This window comes from Jaculus jaculus, chromosome 9, assembly GCF_020740685.1.
Source record: "Jaculus jaculus isolate mJacJac1 chromosome 9, mJacJac1.mat.Y.cur, whole genome shotgun sequence".
Taxonomy (NCBI): Eukaryota; Metazoa; Chordata; class Mammalia; order Rodentia; family Dipodidae; genus Jaculus; species Jaculus jaculus.
Genome location: NC_059110.1, coordinates 78,406,023 through 78,432,851, shown reverse-complemented (window position 1 = coordinate 78,432,851; position 26,829 = coordinate 78,406,023). Strand labels below are relative to the sequence as shown.

The 26,829-nt window shown below is 51.5% G+C and overlaps 2 protein-coding genes across 3 annotated transcripts in view; both read right to left on the bottom strand.

The window, feature by feature from the left end:
* The window catches only part of Spns2 (sphingolipid transporter 2), a 44,312-nt gene extending 30,675 nt beyond the window's left edge, over positions 1-13,637 (bottom strand). Inside the window, exon 1 of one of the 2 annotated variants that reach the window (XM_004672404.2) lies at positions 13,253-13,637. In XM_004672404.2, the coding sequence (XP_004672461.2) occupies positions 13,253-13,622 (370 nt within the window). In that variant the 5' untranslated portion in view covers positions 13,623-13,637. The remainder of the gene's footprint in view (positions 1-13,252) is intronic. The other variant, XM_045157913.1, reaches the window with a different exon arrangement.
* A 9,479-nt stretch (positions 13,638-23,116) lies between these two features.
* Spns3 (sphingolipid transporter 3 (putative)) overlaps positions 23,117-26,829 on the bottom strand; it is a 133,581-nt gene continuing 129,868 nt past the window's right edge. The window contains exons 9-11 of the mRNA XM_045159530.1: positions 24,754-24,852; positions 24,480-24,648; positions 23,117-23,584 (exon numbers count right to left, since the gene is read on the bottom strand). Of these exons, the coding sequence (XP_045015465.1) occupies positions 23,235-23,584; positions 24,480-24,648; positions 24,754-24,852 (618 nt within the window). The 3' untranslated portion in view covers positions 23,117-23,234. The remainder of the gene's footprint in view (positions 23,585-24,479; positions 24,649-24,753; positions 24,853-26,829) is intronic.

Here is a 26,829-nt window from a genome sequence, read left to right as displayed (position 1 = left end):
GTCACAGCAGTTCAGCCTGCCGCTTCACATTTTCCTCTGGGCTCAGCCTGGCTCAGGCACACGCCCCCTCCCTTCTTTACCACAGCCTTATTTTTAGCCTCTGTCCTGAAGGCTGAGGTTTGGTGGGTCATAGGACGGGCCTCACGCCCAGGAGAGCTTCCCATAGCTCAGGCCAAGGCAAGCCCCCTGGCCCACAAGTTCTGAGCACTCAAGGTGGGGCTCCCACCCCAGGGTAGCCCCAGCTATTCCATCCACAAAGCAAGCCCCACCAGGCAGCCACTCCAATCCACAGTCAAAAGGGCCTGCTCCCCAAAGACACATTCTGGAACAACTGAAATCCCTGAATTCTCTTGCCTACTCAAAGCCACTGCACCCCTCCCAAATCTCAGGGTGGTGGCTCTCTTCCTCATAGGGATCTTGTACCCCTCAGCCAGCCTCTGGCTGCAGCTTCTCTCTGGCTTCTGCCTCTCACATGGCAGCCTAGCCTCCCCCTCATCCCAGCTGAGGGCAAACCCAAACTGCCCCCATGGCCAGCACTCTGCCCCCTCCTCTTTTTTTTTTTTTTTGTGTTGTGTTTTTGAGGTAGGGTCTCACTTTAGCCCAGGCTGACCTGGAATTCACTGTGTAGTCTCAGGGTGGCTTTGAACTCAGAGCGATCCTCCTACCTCTGCCTTCCAAGTGCTGGGATTAAAGGCGTGTGCAACCACACCTGGCTCCCTTTCCCTCCTCTTACAGAACAGAATTTTGTTTTGTTTTGCATTTTGTCAAGGGAGAGTCTCATTCTAGCCCAGGCTGACCTGGAACTCACTCTGTAGCTCCAGGCTGGCCTAGAACTCACAGCAATCCTCCTACCTCTGCCTTCCTAGTGCTGGGATTAAAGGTGTACATCACCACACCAGGCAAGAACAGAAACTCTTGAAAGAGTCCTCCCCTCCAAGGCACTGATGATATCCTTTGCTCGAGTGCTTGCCTAGCATACATGAAGACCTGAGTTCAACCCCCAGCATGTTAGCACACACCTGTAATCTCAGCATTTGGAAAGTAGAGGCAAGAGGATCAGAAGTTCCATGTTATCCTTGGCTACATAGTGAGTTGAAGGCTAGCCTGGGCTACATAAGACACTGTCTTAAAAAAAATAAAAAGGCTGGAGAGATGGCTTAGCAGTTAAGGTGTTTGCCTGCGAAGCCTAAGGACCCGTGTTCAACTCTCCAAGTCCCATGTTAGTCAGACACACAAGGTGACACAGCAAGGTTGCACATATGCACAAGGTGGCACATGTGTCTGGAGCTTGATTACAGTGGCTACAGGCCCTGGCATGCCAATTCTCTCTGTGTCTCTCTCTCTCTCTCTCATGCTCTCACTCTCTCACATTACAAAAAAAAAAGGCCAGTTTGTTGGGCTTGCCTCAGAAAGAATGAAAGAAAGAAAGAGAGAGAGAGAGAGGAAAAGAAGGCTTAGCACATAAGGTACTTGCCTGCAAAGCCAAAGGACCCAGGTTTGATTCCCCACATAAGCCAGATGCACAAGGTGGTACATGCATCTGGAGTTTATTTGCAGTGGCTAGAGGCCCTGGCATGCCCATTCTCTCTATATATCTGCCTCTTCCTCTCTCAAACAAATAAATAATTTCTTTTGTTTTGTTTTTCGAGATAGGGTCTCACTCTAGCCCAGGCTGGCCTGGAATTCCCTATGTAGTCTCAGGGTGGCCTCAAACTCACAGCGATCCTCCTACCTCTGCCTCCTGAGTGCTGGGATTACAGGCATGTACCACCACACCTAGCTTAAAATATTACTTTTTTTAAAGGTCAGGCATGTTGGCACATACCTTTAATCCCAGAACTTGGGTAGGAGGATTGCCATGAGTTCGAGGCTACCCTGAGACTACACAGTGAATTCCAGGTTAGACTTAGAACCATCCATGACTTCCTCAAGACTGCCTGGCCTAGGTTCCTAGCTTAAATACTATAGCTGGCAAGCACAACACACACATTAATATGGATTGAGCACCCACCACATGCCAGGCCTGGCTCTGAGGGTGTTAGCTAACTTTCTGTGGCCACCTAGAGTCCCTTGACAACCCATTACTGCCTGAATAAAGCAAATGTCCCCCAGTTAAGGCCTCCATGATATGGCTTAACTCCATCCAAGTCCCTCCTGCACAAGCACACATAGATACACAGCCCCAGGCAAAGCGGACCTGTGACTACTCACCTCCTTGCACTTCCATTCTTCCTGTGTAAATGGACACGCTAGAGAGACTAGAGGTCACCAGACCTGCACAAGACTCTCAATAACACTTGTACAGGACTCTTGCTAAACCACAGCTTCTCTATCTGGGCCCGGTGGTGCATACCTATAATTACACCCAGTTACTCGGAAGGCTGACGCAGGAGGATTGTGAGTTTGAGACCTACCTGGACTATGAAGTAAGCTCAAGACCAGCTTTTACAACTTAGTGAGACCCTGTCACAAAATAAAAAGTAAAAACAGGACTGGGGATATAGCTCAGTGGTAGAGCGCTTGCCCAGCATGCATGAAACTCTAGGTTCAATCTCTAGTACCAGTAAGTAATGACAATAGCAGCCTTCTGTCTTCCCATATATATTAAAATTAAAAAAAAACAAACAGAGCTGGAGGGATGGCTTAGCAGTTAAGGCATTTGCCTGCAAAGCTAAAGGACCCAGGTTCAATTCCCCAGGACCCACATAAGCCAGATGCACAAGGTGGTGTATGTGTCTGGAATTTGTAGTAGCTGGAGGCTCTGGCGCCACCCATTCTCTCTGTCTATCTGTCTGTCTCTTTCTCAAGTAAATGAATGAATAAAAACTTTAAAAAATTATTTTAAAAAACCTAGCAGAGACACCCCAGAAGCTGTTACCATACCTTTCAAGTGACCAGAAGCCAGTAGCCTGGCAAAACAGAGTCCCCCTATGACAGGCCCAACATACAACATAGCCTTTGAGACTCCAAGCTACTACCATATCCCCTTTCTGAGATTGCCAATACTACCTGGTCTTAATGATACTACTTTTCTTACTCCCTTATTCTTGGGCCCAGACCCAGGCTCATGTCCACCAGGGTGTCCTTCCTTCTTTTAAGGCACTTAGTGAAGTAGAGCCTGAAACTTCAGGGGATCCCAGAGCTGGACAGCCTCTGTGGCTCCACTCAGGCAGCTGGCTGTCCCAGAGGCTCCTGGCAAGCCCCCAGCATGGTCTGTCCTTTGGTCATCCCAAGAGATCAGCTCAGATTCCAAGACTCCTCCAGGACTCTTCCTGCAGCTAGGCCCCAGCCTGCTGACATCACAGAGTCTTCAAAAAGGACAGGGGGAAGAAAAAGGTCATACTGCTCTTGAGAACTGGGCTCAGGCAGCCTCAGACACCAGGTCTAGATGGTGTGACCCTGCCTAGTCATCCAGAATGGGCCACCTGCGCTCATGCCTAGTCCCTCAGGCACACTCACCACCACCCCATGTTCACCTGCCCGAGAGAGATTCTGGTGACACAGTAGGTTGCCTAGCTGAATTCTCAGGAGAGCCACACCATCGGGGTTGAAATCCTAACTTTGCCACATTCCCTGCTGTGTGACCTTACAAAAGCTACTTAACCTCTCTGAACCACTTTCCATCTCTATAATGTGGCTTAAGTTTGTTTCCCATGGATGTTGTGAGGTTTAAGTATGTTAATCCATATAAAATATTTAGTCTTGTGCCTGGCACTCAATATATATACTTGTCAATAAATTAAAAATAGGTGTTAATGGGCTGGAGAGATGGCTTAGCAGTTAAGGTGCTTGCCTGTGAAGCCTAAGGACCGAGGTTCAACTCCCCAGAACCCATGTAAGCCAGATGCATAAGGTCACACATGAGCACAATGTTTGACTGCAGTGGCTGGAGGCCCTGGCGTACCAATTTTCTCTCATAAAAAATAGTTACTAATGAAACAAAAAACTGGGCTGGAAAGATAGCTTCGCGGTTAAGGTGCTTGCCTGCAAAGCCAAAGGACCTCAGTTTGATTCCCCAGGATCCACGTAAGCTGGACGCACAACATGGCACATGTGTCTGGAGTTTGTTTGCAGTGGCTGGAGGCCCTGATGCACCCATATTCTCTCTCTCTCTCTCTCTCAAATAAATAAGTTAAATTAAACAAAAACTAAAAATAGGTATTCAATAAATGCTATAAATAGTATCCCTGATTGTTAAGTAATACAGAACTGTTGCCTCAGTTTTATTTTTTCTGAAGTGGGACAGATACTGGTAGAAGCAAGTCCTAGGGTTCTGATGGGATGGGCTCCACTGCTGTCGGGCAGTCCTTCTCATGGTAACCCTGTCCTTGGGTGGAGATTGAATGCTGTCCCTCTCTGAGTGAGTCTTTCCCCATTTCAGCATCCTACCCACAGCTCTCCCAATCCAGCAATTACAGAAGCCCAAAAGCCTGGCTAAGGCCAGAAGCCACAGACTGGGGACCTGGCCCCCCAGGCACACACAGTCAGACGAGCCCAAACCTTGTCCTCCAGGGACAAGCTGAGTGACTCCATGTACTCCCCTTCTGAGCCTCAGTTGCCCACTTAAAAACAGGCACGGGGCTGGAGAGATTGCTTAGTGGTTAAGGCACTTGCCTGTGAAGCTTAAGGACCCAGAGGTTTGATTTGCAAAAACCCATGTAAGCCAAATGCACAAAGTGGCACATGCATCTGGAGTTCCCTGGCATGCCATTCATTCTCTCCCTCTCTCATAAATTAAAACACATACACACGCAGATAGATAGATAGATAGATAGATAGATAGATAGATAGATAGATAGATAGATAGACAGACAGACAGACAGACAGACAGATAGATAGATAGATAGATGTGTGTGTGTGTGTGTGTGTGTGTATATAATGTTTGTTTGTTTTGTTTTTTTAGGGTGGGGTTGCACTCTAGCCCAGGATGACCTGGAATTCATTTCATAGTCCCAGGTTGGCCTCAAACTCACAGTGATCCTCCTACCTCTGCCTCCCAAGAGCTAGGATTAAAGGCATGTACCACCATGCCTGGCTAAATTTTTTGTTTTGTTTTGTTTTTTCAAGGTAAGGTTTCACTCTAGTCCAGGCTGACCCGGAATTCACTATGTAGTCTCAGTGTGGCCTCAAACTCTTGATGATCCTCCTACCTCTGCCTCCTGAGTGCTGGGATTAAAGGTGTGCACCACCACCCCCAGCTTTAAAATATTTTTTTAAAAAGGTCTAGGCTGGGCACGGTGAGTATACCTTTAACCCCAGCACTCAGGAGGAAGATGTAGGAGGATTGATATGAGTTCAAGGTCAGCCTGAGACTACATAGTGAATTCCAGGTCAACCTGAGCTAGAGTGAGACCCTACCTTGAAAACACTAAAAAGTGGCCCAGGATCCCAGTGACTCCTTGCTGAGTCCATTCTGGAATGGTATGGGACTCTTCCTTCCCAAGTCTCACCCTGTCAAGCTAGGCCATTAATATCAGGGTAGCACAGGGGCAAATAGGGCAGAGACCATGAAAATATGTCCCCCAGTCCCAAGCCTAGCCCCTTGGGAAAGCCTCTCCCAACTCAAGAGCCCTGCCACAGACCCTGGCGAGCCCCTCCTCCTCCCAGTGTGCCGTGCCGGAGTGGGCGGCCGGCTGCCGGCCTGTGGTTCTACTCTATCATTTGGGGCTGGCTTTCCTGGAACCAGACTTGGCCTTAGCAATTTGGGGGCTTTGCATAGCCACTCCTTTCTAGCTCAGTCATCCCAGCCCTGGCCTAGCCCAGAAACTCCCCTGACCACCCGGGGCCAGGGACAAGGTGGTCAGAGCCTTATCTTGACGCTCAGAGGTGTGGCTGGTATGGCCATCGAGGCAAGCAGAGGCCAGGGTGTGGACAGCATGGGAAGAGATAAGAGTCCCAGACCTGAAGAGAACAAACCCACACACCCTCAGCCTCCTCCTGTGCCCTGCTCCAGTGACCACAGAACATGGGGACTCCCGCTCCCATGTCGCAGGGGCAAAACTGAGATCCAGACATGCATGGGACAGTGGCCATGGATGAGACAGGAGCCAGGATAAGCTGACTTCAAGATCCTAAACGAGGCCCAGTTCCCATTGTCACCCTACTCCCCCCTCAACACCCACACCAGCTGTGCTCAGTGTATGTCAGAAGCCACCCAGGCCCATCCCTTCACAGTCTGCAGAGCCTAGTTGCCCTCCTCACCCCTTGAGCCTCATCCAGCAGCGAAGGGGCCACAAAGATGCAGAGTACAGCTGGGGTGCAGGGGGAGCACAGAAGTCTGAAGGGAGACAGAGGAGACCAGAACTCCGTCAAGCCTCTCAGCTCTGGAGACAGCACTGGGCTCCTGGCATTTCCTGCTCTGGCGACTAGTCTTCTAGCCTCCACTTGTGCAGCTCATGGCCCTGCTCAGTACCTCCCAGTCACTAGGGGGGGACCAGGCTCATGCAGACCACCATTCTGCTTCGCAGGGCCTCACGCAGGACTGGGGCCAGACCTGTGCCCTGACTGCCTCATCTACAGGAGAAACAGGGCAAAGCCACCACTGTGTGCTCACAGTGACTGCCCAGCCTTGGGGGTGAGCTGGTCCCATTGTCAAAACTGAAGGCTGGGCAGGCAGGGACTGTCACTTCCTCTCATTTCCTTCCTGGAGACACTATCCCCTGAGGCGCATTGTGTGCCCTGGGACAGGGCACCTGTCCACCCAGCCACCACCAGAGAAGCCTAGACTTCACCACAGAGGCCTGCTTCTCCACATCCTCCAGGAGGCGTTCTGAGGTCAACAGGGCTGGCTCACCTAAATGTCACCAATGCCTGTGCCAGCTTCCCATGCATTTTGAGGTCACAGATATGTCAGCCCCTTGAGGCTGGAGGGAGACAGTGACCCCTATACAGGAGCATGTATCATCAGAGAGACAGAACAGAATGCAGCTAAAAAAACACAAGAAAGAGGATGAGGTCATGGCTTAGCGGTTAAGACATTTGCCTGTGAAGCCTAAGGACCCTGGTTCGATTCCCCAGGACCCACGTAATCCAGATGCACAGAGGGGAACATGTGCATGCAGTGGCTGGAGGCCCTGGTATGCCTATTCTCTCTATCTGCCTCTTCCTCTCTCTCAAAAAGCTAAATAAATAACAAAATATTTAAAAAAAAAAAAACAGCAGTAGGGGGCTGGAGAGATAGTTCAATGGTTAAAGTACTTGCCTGCAAAGCCTGAGGACCTGGGTTTAATTCCCCAGTAAACACATAAGCCATATGCACGGAGTAGCACTTGCATTAGAATTTGTTTGCAATGACTGGAGGCCCTGGTGTGCCCATTCTCTCTATCTTCCTGCTGAAAAATAAATTTTTAAAAAGTTAAAAAACAAACAGACAGGACTCAGCAGTTAAAGCACTTGCCTGCAAAGGCTAACAACCCTAGTTTAACTCCCTAGTACCCACGCAGCATATGCATCTGTAGGTCTTTGCAGGGGCTGGAGGCCCTCCTATGCCCATTCATGTTCATGTTCATATTCACATTCATCCCCTCACCTGCCTGTCTCTCTTCTCTCTGCTTGCAAATAAAAAATTACAAAAAAAAGAGACCAGACATGGTGGGATGCCTTTAATCCCAGCACTTGGGAGGCAGAGGTAGGAGGATCACCGTGAGTTCAAGGCCAGCTTCTCAAGTATTGGCTTTAAAAACCTGACTTGACTACTGTTTTTCTCTTTTCTGTATGTATTTATTTTTGAGGTAGGGTCTCACTCTAGCTCAGGCTGACCTGGAATTCCTATGTTCTCTCAGGGTGGCCTTGTAAGGCAGAGGGATAAGGACAGCCTGAGACACATGAGACCCTGTCTCAAAAAAGAAAAAAAAAAAAAGAGCCAGGCACCCAGCTCAGCCTGCATGGATGGGCTTTCTGGATGAGAACAGACATTACCAAAACTCACTGGGGAATGGGGATGGGCAGTTGTAGCTCCTAGGAAGCAGATCAGGTGGTCCTGGAGGAGGGAGGTTCAGGCAGTGCCGGGGTCAGTACACAAGTGCTCCTAAGACCAATTGCCCAAAATGCCTTTAGAGTAAGACTTTGACACAGCAAGACAAACAAAATCAATTGTAGGCTCAGGTCAGAGACTGTGAGGCTCTTGCTTGAGCCACACAGCAAAGCTGGAAAAGCCAGCAATAGGAAACAGCCCAGGAGCCACCGGGGCCTCACATGGGGCCCAGCCACAGAAACCTGGGGATGGAGCCAGGGTTCAGTTTGCCTCCCTCATTCTTATCTCCTTGTCCTCAAGATTTCAGGCCCCCACACCCAGGCAGAAACAAAAGCCACTTCCTTCTGTGAAAGGGTCTGGGGAAAGGAAGAGGGACTCCCCTCTTCAAACAGCTCTGTCCAGGGTAGCCTGTATCTTGCAAACCTTGCAGCCTTCCTGCCTCAACCACAAAATGGGAAACTGAGGCAGATCCAGGGTAGTCAGTGTCCCTGGGCACTTCCTCTCAGAGATGAACGGTAGAAGTGCTGGCAGAAGCAGCAGGAAGGGGTCTTGAGGAAGTGAGAGCAAGGGAGTGGGGAGCCGGTGCTGAGTCACCTGGGAGCCAGCATTCCAGGACACTGAAGCTCACCAAGCCCTGACTCTGGCCACCCCACCCCTGGGCCCCAGCAGCAGGGATTTCCCCACAGTGTAGACATGGCAGTGGCCAGGGCAGGGCCACCCAAGGTGGTGGGGTAGCATTTACCCTTAGGGTGACCATCTGACTATCCTTATCCACAGAGATAGCCTCAGAGCCACAAGGCCTTAAGAGCTTGGCTTGACCACCCCCCAGCCTCAGTTTCCCCACCTGTTCACTCTAGACAGACTCAGATAGGAAAACAAAGAGCCAAGAGGAGGGCAAGCCCCAGCCTAGCAACGGTGGGTGGTTTGAGGTCCTTGTACCTGGCCCTGAAGCTCGGGGGAAGCCCCAAGCCTGGCAGGCCTGTACTTCTGGTGGGGTCCCTGTGATTATCACTCCTTCTGGGCTTGTGTTAGTGAGTTGTTGCCATGGCTACAGGTCTCAGCTTCCTTGGCAAAAAAGAACTCCCCTGGGGCAAGGCTCTGCTCCTCCTTACCAGTCCCTACACCTCCCAACTCCAGGTGTCTAAAGGACCACAGGCTGGACCAAAGGGACAGAAAATAGATGTCAGGAAGGGCACAGGTGTTCCAGAGAAGTCAGAGAACGATGTCAGTTCTCAAGTAGTCATTCATCAACCATAATTAGGGGCTGGGCCAGCTCCCTCTGGCTGGGCCTGCTTCCAGGAGCAAAGTACAGCCACCCTCAGCTCTGCTTCCATTTTTACAGATGAAAGAATAGAAGCTGGGGGCAGAGGCAGCTCTGGCCCCAGGAAGCAGAGGTAGGAGGGGAGCCATGTGGACTTCCTCCTCCTCCTGACCTAGCAGCCACAGGTGGGCTCCAAATGCCCTATTGGTAAAGGCTATTGAGTCACTTGTCCTAGGGGAGCTAAACTGAAACAAAATTCACCTGCTCAGGAGGGCTCCTGACCTGACCCACACACTTCCTGAGCTTCTAGACTGAAGCAAGGACAGGCCCCCACTACACCAGAAGTTCCTGGGGCTGGGGAGCATACAGCACTGGGGTGTGCCATGGGACCCTGGATAAGGGCCTTTGTTCTCCAGAACTCAGTGTCCTCCATCTGCCCAAGGAGGTGGAGAGAAGGGGTTAGCCAAGTTTCTGGGCTTCTTCAATGTCATTTAAGTGAGCCAACACTCTAGGAGTTCAGCTGCCCTTAGGGGTTTCTCATGGACAGCAGAGCCCATAATTACCTGGATTATTGGGTGGTGCTGGGAATGCTAGCACACTGGCAGAAGCCATAGGAGTTCCCAGGATGGGAGATAAGCCCTGGTACCAAAGGAAGGAGCTCACTGAGGCACCCCAAGTCTGAAAGGCACTGTCATACAAGGAGAGAAGGGGGAAGGACATCCTGGCCAGGGCACAGCTTGAGCCACTGGATGAAAGAGCAGGCAGCTGACATTTGCCAAGCCTTCCTAGGTGTGTCTGGCCTGGTCCCAGGTGCTTTGGCTACTATCCCATTCATTCTACATCACCTGGAGGCAGAGGGGTGCTCTTGTCCCACAGAAGGCTCAGAGGATGGCTACAAGGTCACACAGCCGGCAAGCTGAAGTAGCTGGATCCGAGCTCTGGTGGCAAAGACTAAAATGACCCTATCTTTTCTGGTGACCCCAGCCTTTGTGACTCTGACACAGGCTATGACAGTAAATCATGCACCAGGTTTGACAGTATGAAAAAGAACGCAAAATATCCCCATAATAATATAATATACTAGATATGTCAGATTAAATAAAATATATTTATTGCACCTCTTTCTTTTTTTTCCTTTATTTTATTTTATTTTTATTTATTTGAGAGCAACAGAGAGAGAGAGAGAATGGGTGCGCCAGGGCCACCAGCCGCTGCAAAGGAATTCCAGACACATGCACCACCTTGTGCATCTGGCTAACGTGGGTACTGGGGAATCAAGCCTTGAACTGGGGTCCTTAGGCTTCATAGGCAAGCGCTTAACCGCTAAGCCATTTCTCTAGCCCCCCTTTTTTCTTTTTGAAGTAAGGTCTCACTCTAGCCCAGGTTGACCTGGAACTCACTCTGTAGTTCCAGGCTGGCCTCAAACTCACAGCAATCCTCCTACGTCTGCCTCCTTAGTGCTGGGATTAAAGGCGTGCACCACCACATCAGCCTTTCTTTCTTTTAGTCGACCTGAAAATCCGAAACAAATAACTGGCTTGCACTGTATTCCCTTTGGCTAGCGCTGGCCTGTGCCATGAGGAAGTCAAATGTACAGGAGGGACACAAAGCACAGTAGTAACTCTCCAGCCTTTGATGGGATTTCTGGGACCAGATTGTGAGGTTCTCAGGGGTCCAGTGGCCACAAACATCAAAGGTGCCCAAACAGGAGAGTGTCTGCATCCTTGCTTCTGTTGTAGCAGGGTCAGTAGACAGCAGGTGGACTCGGGTCCTGGCAGAAGACCTGTCAGGCCATAGTAGTTACCATAGAGATTGTAAATATTCCTAAAAACTGAACTTGGGAGCAGGGGAAAAGGGAGGCCACCATAAAGAAAGAGAGCGAGGCAGGCTTATCCGGAAAGGAAATGGTCCATGCTGTGTTGGGGGCTGGGGAGGAGTTACACAAGCTCCTGTCCTGAGCAGGACATGGGGGTAGACACATAATTCATGTAGGTGTGTGTTCAATGCTTTCTAGGCCTTTCTCCCCACTGCCAACCCCCAACCTATTCACAAGAAATTTGCTATCTGATGGTCTGACCCAAGTAGTGGTGGAGGCAAATGAACCAGCCCCCCAATTCTCTGATCCCACTTCTTCTCCCTGCCCCTGGCAGTCAGTTCCCCTAAGAATCTCAGAAGCGGTGGTCTGACGACAGGGGGAAAAAAGTTAGAAGTTGGGCATAGTGGTGCACACCTTTAATGCCAGCACTATAGAGACAGAGGTAGGAGGTTCACTGTGAGTTTAGGCCAGACTGGGCTAGACCGAGACCCTACCTTGGAAAACAGAACAAAACAAAAGTCATAAAGCACGACAGTGACAAAACCAGCATCAATCAATCACTCCGCAGCTCGGAGAGGGATGAATACCTTTCCTCAGGCTGAGACTTACTAGGAGGTCTAACCTTAGCACTGCTGTCCTTCTCTGAGCCACTGGACAAGAGCTGTCCACACACCTGGTCTAGGCTGTGCACTGCAGGATCTGATCTCTGACTTCTCCTGCAGTGTGCTTCTAAGCTCCCAGGTCCCAGGCACATGCACATCAAGGGTTGGTGGTCTTTGGGGTAGAGGGGCATGCCATGTTCCAGTTTGCCAGACCAAGGGAAGAGTCTCTTGGGGACAGCCCAACCCAGAAATTGGTACCACCAGCACCTACTTCCATTTTGCCCTAGTGCGGGTGGGAGGGGGAGTTGAGGCAGGAGCAGGTGGAGGAGCAGAGCAGCTTCTGTTTTGCCTTTAGAGTCACTCCCTTCCACATAACACAAAACTCCATTCAACACTGGATGACTAAGGCCCAGAGAAAGGTTCCCCAGGTACCCAGGAAGCATGTGGGTTTTTCGCTAAGGTTTGCTTTTCCCAATTACCCCAAAGTTTTCTTTTCTAAAAAATCCAATTCATATTCTCTTTCTCTCTCCCTCCCTGCAGGTCCTCAGCCAGCATAGGGGCCAGCATACAGAACTGCTCTCCTCTACAGGGAGCCCACACATGCCAGCCTTCCAGATTCCTTTTCGCTCAAAGCTGCATCATCTCCAAGCAGGGCCTGATCCATCTAGGGTAAGTCCCTACCTCTTCACCCTTAAGAAGACAGGAAGGGAAGCCAGAAGAATGGAATCCCAGAACCACATCCATCCCAAGAGGCCTTGAGGATCAGACCACTCACAAACAGGGAAACAGACCTTTTTACAAGCTGAGACTGGCCCAAGGTCACACACTAAGCACATTCAGAGCAAACCTGCGACTAGAACCCAAACCTAGGGCTGAGTTCATGGAGGGAGAGGCAACTGCTCTTTAGCTCCAGAGTCCTGTGCCCTGCCCCAGGCCCCAAGCGACAGAGAGCAGGGGGAGGCGTCTCCAGGCCGCTAGCCAGGGCCAGCTGCAAACCGCATCCTGGGTCCCCAGGCAGCGCGGACCCGCCCCGCCCCTCCCTCGGCTCCCCGCAGGCCCAAGCCTTTGTCAGCCACGCGCTTACAAGCTCACACACACATCCGCGCGCCACGCGCGCACACACTCGGGCTCTGTGGCGCACACCCGCAAGGGGCGCACACACTCGCCACACGCACACAAGGGGGGGGGTGGCGGCGAGCGAGGAAGGAAGCTAACTGACGGGCCATGGGCGCACAGACGGCCTGTCTTAGGGGAAGAGGACGAGAGGCCTTGGAACCTGCCGCTGCGGCGGGAGGGGGCGCACAGGCAAGAAGGCAAAGGGAGGCAGAGAAGAGGACAACGGATGGTCCGTCAAGGGCTAGCGAGGACGCACTGGCTGCTCTAGGAGTGGGGACTCCTCTAACCCTTGACCCGGTGATTGTGGGGGACGCTAGATTGGACCCGCGGAAGCTCAGAGCATCAGTTGACTAGAAGTATTTGAGCACAGTCCTTAGGGACTCCTCATAGGGCTTTGGATCAAGGGAGGCTACGACCAAAAAGCTCCCTAGGGCACCAGAGGTGGAGGGGTTCTGGTCCTTGGACTGGGTGGGGCACTTGCTCACCTGCCACGGTGTACCTGTCCAGGTAGTTGAGCACGTTGCCCAAGCTCAGGATGGCTGCGGCTGCCCCTCGCCCTCGGCCCAGACTGGCAGGTTTGGGTTGCGGCGCGCCGGGGCCCTTGGCAGCGGCGTTGCAGCCAGGGGTGCTGGACATGTTGGGGGGTCCGGACGGGACCCGCCTTACGCTGCCGGACAACGTCTGCACCTCATCGTCGGTGGACACGACTCCAGCGCCCCCCGCGCCCCGGGCCCCGCAGCACCCGCTACCGCCAGCCCCTGGCTGCGCCCCCCGGCGCCGGCGCCGCCGCTCGGCGTCCGCCTCCTCCTCCTCCGCGCCGCCCGCCGCCGCCGAAGCGCATTCCAGGCACATCATGCCGGCCGGGATCGCGGCGGCGGGGGGCGCGGGGGGCGCGGGGCCCAGCTTGGGCCCGCTCAGTGCGTGCGCACGACGCGGAGCCGCCGCCGCACCATCCCGGCGGGACCCCGTCGGCTTCTGCGCTCCGGCCCCGGCTGCGGCGCTGCTACTGTTCAGCCAGACGCGCCGCCGTCGCCGCAGCCGCTCTGACAGCTGCGGCTCGGCCCCGCCCACCAGGCTCGCGTCCAATCAGCGCCGGGCTCGGGCCACAGCCCCGCCCAGCACGTGCTGCCCCAGGGGGTGGGGGGGAGCCTGGCCGCAGAGCCCCACCCGCCTGACGGGGGCGCAGTCACCGCCCGAGTCGTGCGGCCGCCCCAGCACCGGTGGTCCGGTACTGGGTGTGTGAGGGAGCTAAAGAAGGGAAGGTTGGGTTGAGGTATACAGGACCCCAGTTCCTCCTACTGAACACCTTCCACTTAGTCTCTGTGAACAGAGTGGACCCCTGGCAAATACTGGAAGACAATCTGGAGAAAAGGATTATCCATGGTCAAAAACCGAAGTACCTGTTGGAGAGCCTGTAGCTCCAGCAGCTATGCATAGCTTTGGATCAATCAGCTCAAGGAAGGTTGTCTAAGCAAGATTGGTGCGGGCTTGGCCCAGAACCCACCAAGCATGAAAAGCTGCCTTGCTTCCCCAACTTTCCAGGAAAACAACTCCAGGCTGCAACCTACCCTGGGCCCATGCCTGTGTATGCACCCAGACCCTATCCCTGACCCACAGAATGGATACTGGGCCTGGCATGGAGAGCCAAGGCTCCAGCAAAACCTGCAAGGCCTCCTCAAAGTTGGGCATGGTGTGGCACACCTGTAATCTCAACACTTGGTGACTGAAATAGAATCTTGTGTTCCAGTTCAGTGTGGGCTACGCAGACCCTATCTCAAACAAACAAAAGAAAAAATGAAAGAGGATGAAGGCTGGAGAGATGGCTCAGTTGCTTGCAAACCCTGACAGCCTGGAGTTCAAATAATTCCTAGTACCCATGTAAAGCCAGATGCACAAAGTGGCACATGTGTCTGGTGTTTGTTTACAGTGGCAAGAGGCCCTCGTGTGCTCACAATTTCTCTCTTTCGCTTGCTCTCTGTGCTTTCAAATAAATAATATGTTAAAAACAAAGAAGAGAATGAAAAGCTTGCTATCCTGAGAGTACTGTCTGCCCAGAGCCCTCAGTGGTTGTCAGGAAGCTGGGTCCTACCAGGTCTGCTCCGGTATGTATGTACCATGACAACCTCTCCCCTCCCCCCCACACTTTCCATCTTGGGATAGGATCAGATTCAGATAGTCTGCTTCTCTGATCTAGACGGAGGATCCCGTCCTCTGTGGAGTCTAACTAGGTAGCCCTGTGTCCAAGGCTACTGTCGCCACTCTGACCCATCTTAGAGATGCTATGGTTTGGGAAGCTCCCCATAACTGTGTCTCAATCATCTCTTTCGGGCTTTGATTGAAATTAAAATCCTGTGTAGCTCAGTGGCAACACAACTGCCTAGCATGTTCATTTCCACAACCAGAAATGAACAAACAACAAAGAAAGTCTAGTACAAGGCTGGAGAGATGGCTTAGCAGTTAAGGTGCTTGCCTGCAAAGCCTAATGACCCCAGTTCAATTGCCCAGTACCCACATAGAGCCAGATGCACAAAGGGACGCGTGCATCTGGCGTTTGTTTGCAGCAGATTGGAGGCCCTGGCATACCCATATTCTCTAACTCTCATTCCTCTCTCTTTGCCTGCAAATAAATAAAAATATATTTGAAAAAGGAGCCAAGCACATGCCTTTAATCCCAGCTCTCAGGAGGCAGAGGTAGAAGGATTGCTGTGAGTTCAAGACCACCCTGAGACTACATAGTGAATTCCAGCTCAGCCTGGGCTAGAGCAAGACCTTCTTCAGACAACCAAAAGAAGAAAAAAAGAAAAGAAATAGGAGCTGGGCATGGTGCTGCACACCTTTAATCCCAGCACTTGGGAGGCAGAGGTAGGAGGATCACTGAGGCCAGCCTGAGACTACATAGTGAATTCCAGGTCAGCTTGGGCCAGAGTGAGACCCTACCTCAATAAAAAAAGAAAGAAAGAAAGAGAGAGAAGGAGGGAGGGAGGGAGGGAGGGAGGGAGGAAGGAAGGAAGGAAGAGGGAGAGAGAGGAAGAAAAAAATCCAGTATAAAATGCAGAGGACAGAATGTCAGAACCTACAGACCCTCAGAAGTCAAGTAATTTCTGCCTGCTTCAGAAAGGTCCCAGGCCACAAAAATGATGCCCTTGCAAACATACAACTCTGAAATCATCATCTAGGGCTGGGAGTCCATGGGCTGCTCTACAGCCCATGTCCACAGCAGGTACATCTTGTGAAGATGTCGGCCACAGTGAATCACAGCATAGCCAACAGATGATGCAGCTCATCCCTCCCCCGCCCCACTGTCTTTGGTGAGCAGAGTTAATCCCCAAGCTGGTGTTTCTTGGCGCCTTTGAGGTGTCTTTTAAATTCTGTGAAGTGGCTAAAAATATGCTTCAGTGTGTTGAGTATGAATGACTGTGACGGGAAGGTTAGGAAAACAAATTTCATTCTGAAACTTCCCTGCTGCCTCTTTCCAGCTTGCTGAGCTCAGGGCTTCAGAGTCACTTGGGAGGAAGTTCCACTGGATGGCTTGGGATGGCAGGTGATTAACAGGCAAGGACAGATGTAGGAGTTCCATGAGGCCAGAACTGGGCCTCCACAATGATCTTCCGAATTGTGTGACAGTGCCAGTAGCAGAGAATGTCTGCTGGGGATGCTGCCCCACTGCAGAGGTGTGAAGGACACACCGCACTGCTCTTCACCCTACCCATGCTCCATTTCCCACCCCAAACTCTTCACTCTTTCTCAGCCCTGACAGAGGACCAGTATTACTACCTTAATCTGTGGATCTCCCTCTCTACCCCTGGATGGATCCAGGGAACGATGGCAGATTTTTCAATCTCTCACATTTGAGGAATCTCTGAGCTGCCACCAAGCAAGCCAGCCATTCCCATGGTGTGTTCTAACTCAAAGGCAGTGTCTACAGTTAGCCATGTGTAGGATAAAAGGCCACTGGGGCAGGGAGATGCAAAGGACAAGACATCCTTTTCTATTTGTGTGGCCCTGGGCAAACAAGGGCTTTCTGCCCTCAGATGGCCTTCTCAGTGACAAGAAAACTGAAAGGCACAAGGAAAAGAAGTAACCCTCCCAAGGTCATATGTTTAGTAAGTGATGGAATTGGACTGGAGCCAGTTGTGTCTATTTCCTAAGACAGTGTGTGTTCAGCTTTCCAACATGCTGCCCTCAGCTTCTGCAGGACTCCGTTTCCTTCTGAGCATAATGGGAAGATGAACTCAGTGATGGCTCCAGAGCCGCTGACATTCATTCATCAGGTCCAGACACTAACTTCTAAACAAGCCTGATGTGATGGCACATACCTGTAATCCTAGCATTTGAGAGGCTGAGACTTAAGAATCACAAGTCCAGGCTATTCTGGACTACATGGCAGGACACTGTCTCAACTACAACATCCTAAAGAGAATAAAACCACTGAAAACCTCAAAATAAATGGGCACAGGACATCCAGGAGCACACCTTTAATCCCAGCACTTGGGAGGCAGAGGTAGGAGGATCACTGTGAGTTTGAGGTCAGCATGGACTAGAGTGAGACCCTACCTTGAAAAAATAAAATAGAGCCGGGTGTGGTGGCGCACACCTTTAATCCCAGCACTCGGGAGGCAGAGGTAGGAGGATTGCCGTGAGTTCAAGGCCACCCTGAGACTCCATAGTGAATTCCAGGTCAGCCTGGACAAGAGTGAGACCCTACCTCGAAAAACCAAAAAAAAAAAAAAAAAAGAAAAGAAAAAATAAAATAAAATAAAATAAGATGGGCATAGATTAATGATAACATTAATAACATAGATAACATTAGTGGCCATTACTACAAGGGCAAGTATTTTCAGGAAATGGTGAATAAACACAGAGAAGTTTCCTTGTGGAGGGTCTTCTCAGACTTTACTGTAAGAATGTACACTGTGGCACTGAGTTTGGTGGCACATGCCTTTAATCTCAGCAATTGGGAAGCAGAGGTAGGAGGGTTACTGTGAGTTTGAGGCCAATTTGGGACAACAGAATAAGTTCCAGGTCAGCCTGGGCTAGAGTGAGACACTACCTCAAAAAAAAAAAAAAAAAAATGGGGCTGGAGAGATGGCTTAGCGGTTGAGCACTTGCCTGTGAAGCCTAAGGACCCCAGTTCGAGGGCTTGATTCCCCAGGACCCACATTAGCCAGATGCACAAGGGGGCACATGTGTCCAGAGTTCGTTTGCAGTGGCTAGAGGCCCTGGCGCACCCATTCTCTCTCTCTATCTACCCTTTTCTCTGTCTGTCACTCTCAAATAAATAAATAAACAAAAAAAATTTTTAAAATGTGCACTGTGAATCTCCCAGAGGAAAGTAGAAGCTACCATGTTCCCACATGAACTTGATCACAGAACATCTTGGAAGACTTCAGCTCTGCAGCACACACTCTGAGAAACATGTCTTAGAAGCACCAGCTTCCCCAAGGTGGATTATAGGTCAGTCCTCCCCCATCTTCTCATCCTCTACATGGGAGGTCTCCCAGGCTCAGGCCTTAGTGGCTTTTCTTCTCACTGGGCACATTCCCTGGAAAGCTTACTGCTTGTGTTGTTTTGTTTTGTTTTCCAAGGTATGATCTCACTCTAGCCCAGGCTGACCTGGAATTTACTATGTCGTCTCAGGGTGGCCTCGAACTCACAGTGATCCTCCTACCTCTGCCTCCTGAGTATTGGGATTAAAGGTGTGCCACTATGTCAGGCTTGCTGCATTTATTTTTATTTGTTTATTCATTTATTTTTGTTTTTCAAGGTAGGGTCTCGCTCTAGCTCAGGGTGACCTAGAATTCACTATTCTAAGGCTGGCTTCAAACACACAGTAATTCTCCTACCTTAGCCTCCCAAGTGCTGAGACTAAAGGCGTGCATCACCACATGCAGCCCACTTTTTTTCTTTTCTGAGACAGGGTCTCACCCTAGCTCAGGCTTGCCTCAAACACACAGTGATCCTCCTACCTCTGCCTCCTGAGTTCTAGGGTTAAAGGTATATGGCACCACACTCAACTACACTGATCTCTTGACCCACAATTTCACCAAGCAGAAGTCCTGGAGGTCAAGGGATTTCTCCCTCAACACCCTTATTTAGAGCCTGTTGAATTTTTCTTCCTGTGTCCTCATTGCTGACTGACATATCTCATCCCCTCTGCATCTCACTTGGACCCACTTCTACCTCCAGGCTTCTCTCCACGGTGCTTGCTAGCAACTTTCCAAATTACAACCGTGACTCCGTGATTGCCTTACACCAAACCTGGGCATAGACCTCCATGGCTTCACCACCCTCTAGCTCCAGAGTCTCCAGTCCACTCCAGCACACTGGATGCAGAATGCCCCAGATTCGCAGTCATACTTCCTGGAGCCTGGGCAAGTAACAAGAAGTGGGTCACTTGTTTGTAGTCCCTGTCTGCCTCTCAACAGAAAAAGCCCTGGTTCTGCCAATGTAGTTTCTGGATCAGGACCACGGAGAGCGCTACGCCAGCCACCCCCCTCCTAGCCCTCTAGCTGGGCTACGTCTACTTGGCCCGCCTAGTTCATTGGGGGGTCTGGTCCTCCACAACCCCAGCACAGAATTCACTTCCTCCAGGAAGCCTTCCCTGATCCACGTGAATGAATATGTATTTCCTCCTCGGGGTTATTGAGTAGTGTGTCTATCCTTCTATCACACCAAACTCATTATTCTGATTGTGTTTATCTAAGAGTCCACCACCACCCCACCACTGAAAGACATGAGCCTCCAGGGCCCATCCCTTGTCTGATTCATCTTCACCATCCAGTGCGGAGGAGGTGCTCAGAGAATGTTTGTTGATTGAATGAGCAAATGACATTTAGCAGGTGCAGGAAATACATGTTGATTTGCATCATGTATCTGTTGCTGTGAGTGACTCAGATACCAGCCAGATTCCAATTCTGGCCCCTCTAGAAAAAGCATTTCATCTCTAATGACTCCTCCCTCCATCCTTTGAACAGCCTTCATGCAGGTCACAATCCTGGCTGCGGAGGAGACACCCCTATGCTACTCTTGCACACTGAGGACTTACTGGAGCCCCTCTACCCCCCAGCCTGGGTCTGCTTCAAAGGTTTTGCTCTGGATGTTTTGTTTCTGCCTCGCTCCTGCTCAGAACAGATGGCTCTGAGTCCTCACTAATACACAAGTTCCTGTTCTGGCATTTGGATATTTTTGACACTTTTTAAATTATAGAAGCTTCAATCCCCTTTGATCATGGACTGAGACAATCAGAAATAGAGTATCCCTGGAAGGACAAAGGGTCCAGCCCTTGCCCTGCTAAGATCACTGTGGTGGGTACTGTCACTGTCTGGAGGTTTAGGGTTCTGTTTTTGTTTGTTTTCTTTAGCTTCTTGCTTTCTCTGTTGGTTAGTTGATTTCAGTGCTGGGGATCAAAATCAGGACCTCAAGCATGGTAGACAAGCACTCTACCTCAGAGCCACACCCTTAGCCTTGCTATTTTGTTTTGTTGATCACAATTAATTCATTCCTCTTCCTAGAAGCTCTCTGGTTTCCTGGTCTTAATGGAGCTATAAATCAAGGTATAGACATAGGATCCAAGCTAGCCCAACTCGACTCTCATGCCCAAGGTATTAAATCTTGAGTAAGTGGTAAAAGAATAGGAGAAAAATGTCTAGTGCTCTGGTAAACAAATAAGATGGCATAAGAACTCTGGCACATGAATCTTCAGACTTCCATCAGCTCCTGCTATGCTGACAATAATTCCTTTCCTCCTTAAGGGAGTCTCAACCCATCTGGGTAGCATACAACTCCGCAACCCAAACCCCACCACTCCCTGTGTGGGGAATGGGGGAGCAGGAGTGCTTCTTGCCAACTTTCTTCAGAACTTTGTTAGCTCAATAACTTCATGAGCCCACCCAGGAGTGGAGAAAGTCATCCAGCTCAGAGAATGGGACAGACAGATCAATGACTGGTTGCAGAGGAACAAGCCATGGCTGGGTACAGAAATCTAGGTGAACATGCTCAAACCACCCTCCACCTCAAGCTGGAGGTCAAAGAGGAAAGAGCCCTGTGATCAGCAGGCTCACACACCAACAGAGACAACAAGGTGGCTTCCAGAGCATATGCATGCATACAGTAGACACACCTGCCTGCCAGGATGTCACCTGCAAGCTTAGTCATTAACACATGGAGTGAGTAGAGTCAGACCTGGGGATTGATCCGGCTGAACAGCATTTCCACTACTGTTGACATTCCCAGCAAATAAGTGGGGAGTGTTAATGACTGGGATTGCCCAACAAGTGCCCTTCAGGCCTGAAAGATCTGTTCTGTTTACGAGACTTCTGTACTCTGACTGGTCAAACTCTGGGAGCCTCTCACTGACCTGCACCTGCAATTGGCCCCAAGGAGGAAGGAGATGGGAACTGAATGAAGTTGGGATCTGGCTTGGCTGCAGAAGAGATATTGGTCTCATCCCTCCCATGCAGGGTCCCTCAGTCCCAGCACTTCAGCACTCCCCAAATCACTTGGATAACATTTTATAACACTTGGTTGAGCATCTTACTGAATCCTGGGAACCCAAGCATCAGCATGCACTTCAGCCAGAAAAACACAACCCAGGATCGGAGGATGAAAGTGCAGCTCCGTGGTAGGCATGTGGACCCCTCTGATTCCAGCCAGGCTCTCCCTCCACTTCTCCTTATCCTACAACCTCCCCCGCCAGTGGCAGGGACACCCTCCTTTATGGTCATACCACAGCCCTCTATGATTCATCATGGGTCTTCTGCCCCACCCCTTGCATTCTAGTCCTCTTTCCTTTGTCTAGGATTCCTTTCTCCACACCTTCTGCCCTAACCAGTCCCAAAGCCATCTCTTGGAAGGCTTATGAGCCACGTGGCCCCTTCTTTTCACAGGAGGTATATCTTCCTTGGCCTAGTCCAGGGTTTCCCTGTCCAACCTTGGACTGTGAGGTGTTTGAGTCACTGCCCTAACATCTTGATGGGGCCCACAAATACCAATGTATGTTTGCACAGTTGGTACGGCTGAGGTTTCTGGTAGTCCTCTCCCATCACTGGACTCTGCACATTGCCCCACAGCTCCCTGTGGCTGGTGAGAAGAAAGTTCAGACCCTCGTTTAGAGCTGGGCTCCTGTGGGTCTACAGCCAGCCAGTGAGAGTCACACGGGGCCTGGGCTAGACATCCAAATTCTACAGCTCTTAGACAGAGCTTCAGGATCTGCTACTGGGGGAGAGGTGTGAGGTGGCCCCTGTCTCCCAGCCAGTGAGTGCTGAAGGGCGCATAGCGTCCCAGCTGCAGTCCACGTAGCTGCCTCCTTTGCAGGGAAATGGACTCTCCACACAGATTCATTTCTTTGGAACTTCAGGGCTGCCATTTCATAAGTTGTAGAAGCCGAGTCATGGATCAGGGACTGGTTGGCCTGGAGGTTCCTGCTCCTAAGAAGGGCTGACCCTTGAATTGTGTGGGCTGAGCTGGAAAGCCCAGTTCCAGGAGCCTGTCGTGTCCAACATTAGGGACAAGGAGGATCTTTAGAGTGCAGGACAGAACAGGCAAGGGTCAGGGCTATGTAGGAGGCTGCTCTGCCCACAGCTGCTGGGAGGCAGGCACAGCCTGGTAGAGCAAAGGTGGCAATGAGAAAATCCACCTGGCTGGACTCCAAGAGAGGGGATAGAAGCCGAGGTTCGTGGGCAGAAAGAACATGCCTCCCCGCTGCCATCCGCCTGGAAGCTGTTGATCTCCTGCAGAGCCGGCTAAGCCCAGCTGCTCAGAGCCCAGCAGCAAGCATGGGTTCCACAGACCCAGCCTTCCCCCAGCTATGCTGGGGTCAGAGCATGGGCTGGGGTGTGAGGGGTAGTGTGCAGCCACATGAGCCCCTCCACATAGTTTGAGGGCAGCTGCTTTCGCATCTGCCCAGGCCTGAGCATCTTGAGGAGTCACATACCCACAACAGTAGTTGAGGGGATACCTCCTCCAAGGCTACCTCCAGTTCAGAGCGTGAACTCCCACAGATGGTGTCCTGTGATCTTACAGACTTGGGGAGCTGGGTCAGACTGAGAGGTCCACTGTGAGGACACTCAGAGACCAAAACTGAGCAATCCCCTCAGGAACCCCACTATGAGGGCCACTGTGTGTCCTTGGCCCAACTTCTTTTCCTCTCTCTTTCTTCCTTCCCACAGAGGATCCACAGGCTATAAACAGCAGGCTGGTCTAAAGGTCTGAAATCCATGGGCTTTGCACTGCCCTTTAAAAAAAATTTTTATTTTTATTTATTTATTTGAGAGCAACAGACAGACAGATAGAGAAAGAGAATGGGTGTGCCAGGGCCTCGAACCACTGCAAACAAACTCCAGATGTGTGTGCCCTCTTGTACATCTGGCTAATGTGGGTCCTGGGGAATCAAGCCTCGAACTAGGGTTCTTGGGCTTCACAGGCAAGTGCTTAACCGCTAAGCCATCTCCCCAGCCCTGCACTGCCCTTTTAATGGGAGCCTCTGAGAAGCCAAGCTGAGGGTCTGCGTGGGAGGAGCCTGCTGCTGGGTGCAGGGCGGGCCCCATCTTCCCTGGAAGGTGCTAACAACTCAATCCCAAGCCCAGCACTGGGCCCACTCTGCCAGCTCCCTTGCTGGGAGTGAACAAGTGGCAGGTGCAGCTCCACTGGGATCCCCGAGTCACAGCCAGGGTGGGTGGGGCCATCAGACGTGTGAGCCGAGTAGGGCCCTATCCCTGCAGGACAGGGACTCAGACAGAGTTCCTCTGTGGAGGCGCTGGCCGACAGCGGGGCTTGGCGCTCAACGTCCTTTGTGGCCATATTCTTGCTGTCCAAGGCTCCTGCAGGAGGAAAGAGGCTCAGTCAGCCCCATAGGAAGTAGAAGGGGCTTTGAGACAAAGCCTAGGGACAATCTATTAGGGAGGCCTTGAGGTTTCATGTGCAGAATAAATCCCAGATCAGATCCCTTCCTACTACCTTCAAGGCCACTACTATGGGCTAGCATGACTGCTCCAGAGCTTTCTGTGGCCTCTCTGCACCAATTCTGGCACCCTACAATCTGTTCTCAACACAGTAGCCCTGGAGATGCTTTCATAGAGCATCCTAGACCCCTTGGTACTCCTCCTCTAGTAACCTCACGGTGACTCCCATCTCCTACAGTGAAGGCCACAGTCCTTCCAAAGATCTCCCCTAAGCTGCTACCCTTATGCCCATTGCTGTCCCCTCATTTCTGCCCCAGCCCCACTGGCCACCTGGTGAGTCCTCAGCATATGTGGGTACTTTGCACTAGCCATGCTCACTGCTGGGAACACCTTTCACCAGACAGCTGCATGACTCCCCCTGTCAGCTTCTCCAAATGTCACTTCATGCCAGTGTCAGGTGAGGACCCCTGGCGCACCACACGGTGAGTAACTGCAACCCACCACATCTGTCCCTCTCCACTGCCCTTCCCGCCTTTTGTCTCTACAGCACTCATCAGCTTGAACATATTTTCTCTCTCACTTTTTCTGCTTCTGGTCTATCTCCAGGCACTGGAGTGTCCATTCCATGGGGGCTCAAGACTGAGCCTACTTTTAGCTCTCTTCAGCGCCTGCCAGCCTGCCTGACCTACCAGTAGGAATATAAGAGATGCTCTGGAATACATAAGCAAGTGAGCTGGCTGGTGTAAGGGTGGTGGCTGACCCTCTCTAGCCCTGCTTAGTGCTGAGCTGGCGAGCGCATGAGAGGTGGGAATACCTGCGGCAGACTGGGCCCAGGCCTGGTCTCTCTCCATGTGCAGCGCCATCAGCAGGAAGCAGCCGCCACCCAGCACAATGACGAAGGCACAGCACAGTAAGCTCTGCTGCAGACTGAGGAAGTGCTGCAGGTAGGAGTTGGGGCGCCCACTCCTCAGGGTGCCGTAGATCTGTTGAGGAGGAAGGGGTGTCTGCCAGGTCCATCAGGCAGCCTTGGGGCCTTAACAAGTGCACCCCCCCACACACACACAAACACACACTCAGACAAGACTTACAAGTCCCGTGAGGTAGGGGCTGCCAGCGTCTCCCAGCATGTGGCCCACTGTGATCTGAAGTGCCTGTGCTGTGTTCTGGCACCTGGGTACCACCACGGACTGCAAAACACAGGAAACCCAGGGATAAAGGAAGATGGGGTGAGCCCCCCCTCCTATGTCCATCTGTCTAGGACCCGCCTAGAGGCAGCAGGCTGAGCAAGTCAGAAACATGAATGGAAGGGGTCACAAACACCCCAAGGTCCCAGAGCCACCCCTCTTGGGAGTCTGAATTTGAACCAGGTATGTCCAGGCATGGCTGTATCCACAGTGATTGGGTATGGGTGTCTCAGCTGAGACAGGATGCAGCCTGGCAGGGAACACAGCCAAGTGCCTGCCCGTATGAACAACGGGGTGTCGCTGGACTGGAGAGCCCCCACATCTGCGTGCAAGAGTGAGGAGATCAAAAATCTGACTTCTGGAGACACACTGTCTGGTTCCACTCTGAACCGCACCCACTAGCTATGTGACTTTCGGGCAAGTCACTTCATCTCTTCATGCCTGTTTTCTCATCTCTAAATGGGAATAATAATAGTACCCACCTTGAAGTTCATTGTCATTACTCAGCTGGTACCCAGAGGCTTCCTGTGAACATCTGCCTTGCTGGCAAAATGTTCTTGTCTCTCACACATGCTGTGCCTCCTGCCTGGCATGAGTCTCCCTCTCTGGTACCAGCTGGGTCATCTCTATTTCTCATCTAGGACTTAGTTTATGTCACCTCCTATGTGACAGTTTCTCAGGGCTTAGGTGTCTGCTATGAGATGCATGTTAATCATGACAGTTAAATGAATGCTTGTCTCTGAAGCCGGAGCTCAAAGGCCCTTTTTAGTTCAACCTTTGCATTGTGTGGGTGACAAAGCACCTAATTTCTCCTGGAGTCACTGAAATATGGCAAGATGGGAGCATAGAAGGGACTAGTGGAAGTTTGCCAATAGAGGAATCAAATAGAACATTCTCAGGAGAGACCCTGCCAGCCAAGGGCTTCTGCCCACTAGGGAAGCCACAGAGGAGATTTCTGCTCTGGATCTTTGTTCCCAAGGCCTCAGTGTCCATAATCTGAACTCATCAGAAAATAATAACAATGATAATAGTAATTACTAGCATTTATTGGCTACTTCCTGTATGTGTTTTATATGGCAGCTCAAATAACCCACGAGGGAGATGTGATTATTTCTTGCATTGTGGAGATGAGAAAACTGCCACAGAGAGGGTAAGTAACTTGTCTAGGGTGGTCCAGCCAGAAAGTATTAGGACTGGGTTTGATGCCAGTTCTTCTCCTTTGGGGGTGAGAGACCCTCTGCTATTAGGGACAAGGAAAGCCAGCCCCTGGTTATATGGAGATACCAGGGATTCACAGCAGGAGGGCAGGGAGAGGCTGATGTCATCCTCAGCTGTTGATGTCTTTGCTGCTGAGCATTTAGAAGGTCAAGAGAAAGACAAAGGCCAGGGTCCTCAGTGGCCCTGCAGAGAAGTAAAGAATCAGTGCTTGGCAGACAGGGGCAAAGGGTGCCCAGCAGGGAGGAGGCAGGAACCTAGAGGCACGATCTCTGGATTCTAGGACCTCACAAAACAGACACAGGGGCCTGTTGGAGAGGAGCTTGTGGGTGGGCAGGGCCAAGCTTGGGAGCCAGTGAGGGTGGCTGGTGGGTCTCGAGGTCACTGGCACTGAGCCACACTGCCCAGGTGGTGAAAGAAGCTGGGACTTCTGCCATCCCCAGGACCTGCCAACAGGCTTGAGGAGGAGCTGACCACAGCTTTGCACCTTCCCCAGGACTTCCTTCTCACCCCATAATTATGTGACTAGTCACTTGTGGTTCTGGGGAGACAGGCCCTGCTCCCTAGACAGAGGGTCCCCCAAGTGTCCACACAGGTCCATGTGGGGATGGAACATGCTGAGACCCTCATAATAAGGTTGTCCTTTCCTGTGTCCAAGTGTCCCACCCTGATGGACCCAGACCAGCTGAGGATGACATCAGCCTTTCCCTGCCCTCCTGCTGTGAATCCCTGGTATCTCCATACAGCCAGGGGGACAGAGGCTGG